Source organism: Amphimedon queenslandica, unplaced genomic scaffold, assembly GCF_000090795.2.
Source record: "Amphimedon queenslandica unplaced genomic scaffold, v1.1 AMPQUscaffold_10344, whole genome shotgun sequence".
Classification (NCBI taxonomy): Eukaryota; Metazoa; Porifera; class Demospongiae; order Haplosclerida; family Niphatidae; genus Amphimedon; species Amphimedon queenslandica.
The window spans coordinates 1-2,516 of NW_003549385.1; the positions used below are offsets into that span (position 1 = coordinate 1).

Below are 2,516 nucleotides of genomic sequence, written 5' to 3' on the forward strand. Positions count from 1 at the left end.
TCCTGCATTCGCATGATAAAGCAGCTAAATAAACAATAGTCAGTTTCAAACTGGTTTGTCATTTTAATTAACAGTTCAACTAAGTTTTTAAAATAATTATGACGTCATTAATTAATCTCACCTTGCAATTAAATTGTCCCACCAGTTCTATGATATACAGAGGTATCCAGCAATGACACAAGATCAAAGATGGCGCGTGTTTCTAATGCAGTCAATGTGAATTTTTTTCTAAGTTTTTCTGCTGTTATTATCGTTATCATTAAGATATGAAAAAATGTTTTTAGGGACATAGCTTCAATATTAATTATTTAAATGTATATGTAATGTGATTCACTAAGTTCACATGAATCCCTTGATGTAACAACTATCGGCTGTGTCCTTCTGCTTATTTGTATAATTAGTCCCTCCACAATTTAATATGCCTTCAATTTGGCGCTTCGTTTATTTTGCTTGTCTTCTTGTAATTAATTTTTGAGCCTATTCAACAGATTTTTTCATTACAACATTCATCAAAACTAATAAGACAATAATGCTAAAAGAAATAAGCAACATTGTTCTGTTCCAACAGCAACGATCCAATCATAGTGACAATGATGTTCAGCTCAATTAGACACTGGCATGAACTGTGATCAAGTCTATCCTAAAAAGGAGTTGTGTATAAATGGTGATTTTAACTTTAAAGAATTCAAAAATCAATTTTATTATTACGATAATGCATTGCAAGGTTACAAACACAATAAAGTGCTACTTTACCATTTTCAATTCCTCTATCGCTCTCAGGAGTATCTAGTGTTGTTTTAGTTAACAATAAATAAAACTAAAACATATTTCATTGACCTGTTTTTCTTACGTAAAACTAAAACTTAAGTTCAAATTTATCAGTGCTTATAACTAAAACTAAAACTTCAGTTGTGCGTTACATTAAATAAAAGTGAAACCAAAATTGCTCACTTGTAGCAAATTAAAATAATTGCAGTATTAAGAGGTGCAACCCACCACTGTAGTGACTGAATGGAGAGAGCTTGAACTTCGTATTTTGTGAATATTGATTTATTGTAAAAAAGGCTAAAATCTCTGACAAAAATGAAAAGAGCATACACTTATATACAAATAGTATTACATCATATTACATCACAATGACAAAACATTATACAACAGTCAGAATCAGTATGCGTGAACTGATAAGCCTAGTAAATCATAAACATAAGAGCTACATGAAAAGAAATAACATCGTAAAGCAATGCAAGAATAATAGTAATTAATAATAGTAATAATAATAATTGTAACAACAATAGTAGTAGTAATAATCACAAAAACAATAATAATAATACTAGAAATAACTGTAATCAAAATGCCTTAGAAAATAATAATAGGAATGAATACCAAAATAATATATCAATATATAACACCCCTCCCCTCTTAAGTTAACATACATGCGTCCCATGATCAGTAGTCATCCTTGAACGAGTCGATCAACAAATTGGTGGGGCCAAAGGAGGCGGAGTAGGAGGTGGAGGCAGGTTAGGAATTGATGGAGTGAAATCATCATCCCAATCACTGTCCTCCGGAAGGGTATCTGGCTAAGATTTTTCAGTGTACCTTCTTCTGAGCTGATCAGCATGTCTTTTAAGCACTAAACCATTCATAGTTTCAACATGGTAAGACAATGGTCCAGTGACCTTACAGACAACCACAGGAATCCATAATAGCTTCCCAGAGTAGTTCCTTGCAAACAGCTTCTCATGTAGCTTAAATGATCTTGCATTGCTTTTAGTCTTCTCTTTCTGTGAAGGTAGTGTGAAATCTGTGTGACCAGTATCTAAGACTGATCTCAATCAATGTCCCATTAAGAGTTCAGCTGGCAACAGCCCAGTAATAGATTGAGGAGTGATTCGGTAAGAGAAAAGGAATCGAGCAATTCTTTTTTGTAGTGGTCCTTCCATCTTCCTAACAGCATTCTTAAATGTCTGCACTGCTCTTTCTGCTAGACTGTTAGACCTCAGATAGTAAGGAGCAGTTAGTGAATAGCGATTACCATTGAGAGACATGAATTTCTTAATTTCTTGACTAGTAAATGAAGGTCCATTATCAGAGACCAACTGATGAGGAAGACCATGAGTAGAGAATATGTGATGAAGGACTTTGATAGTCGCTTCAGAGGAAGTAGAGGGTACAATGCATACTTCTAACCAGCGAGAGTGAGCATCTACCAGAATGAGGAAGTAGTGTCCCAGGAAAGGACCAGCATGGTCGATATGAAGTCGTGTCCATGGAGACTTTGGAACTTCCGATGGGTGTACAGGAGTTTGAGGGGGAGAGCACTGTTTTCTTGGCATGCCTTACATTTCTTTACTAGATCTCCAATTGCCTTGTCTAATCCAGGCCACCAGAAATAGCAGCGGGCTAGACTCGTCATTTTTGACATTCCCTGATGCGCTTCATGTAATTGAAGCAGAATTGCTGACTGACCATGGGATGGAACAATCACTCTTGAACCTCGAAGGAGACATCCATTA

At 35.3% G+C, this 2,516-nt stretch overlaps 1 protein-coding gene across 1 annotated transcript; it reads right to left on the minus strand.

The window, feature by feature from the left end:
* Positions 1–1,835: 1,835 nt before the first annotated feature.
* On the minus strand, positions 1,836–2,336 carry LOC100632056 (uncharacterized protein K02A2.6-like). The gene has a single exon (XM_011410060.1). The coding sequence runs from the start codon at positions 2,334–2,336 to the stop codon at positions 1,836–1,838; it is 501 nt and encodes a 166-aa protein (XP_011408362.1).
* Positions 2,337–2,516: the final 180 nt, after the last annotated feature.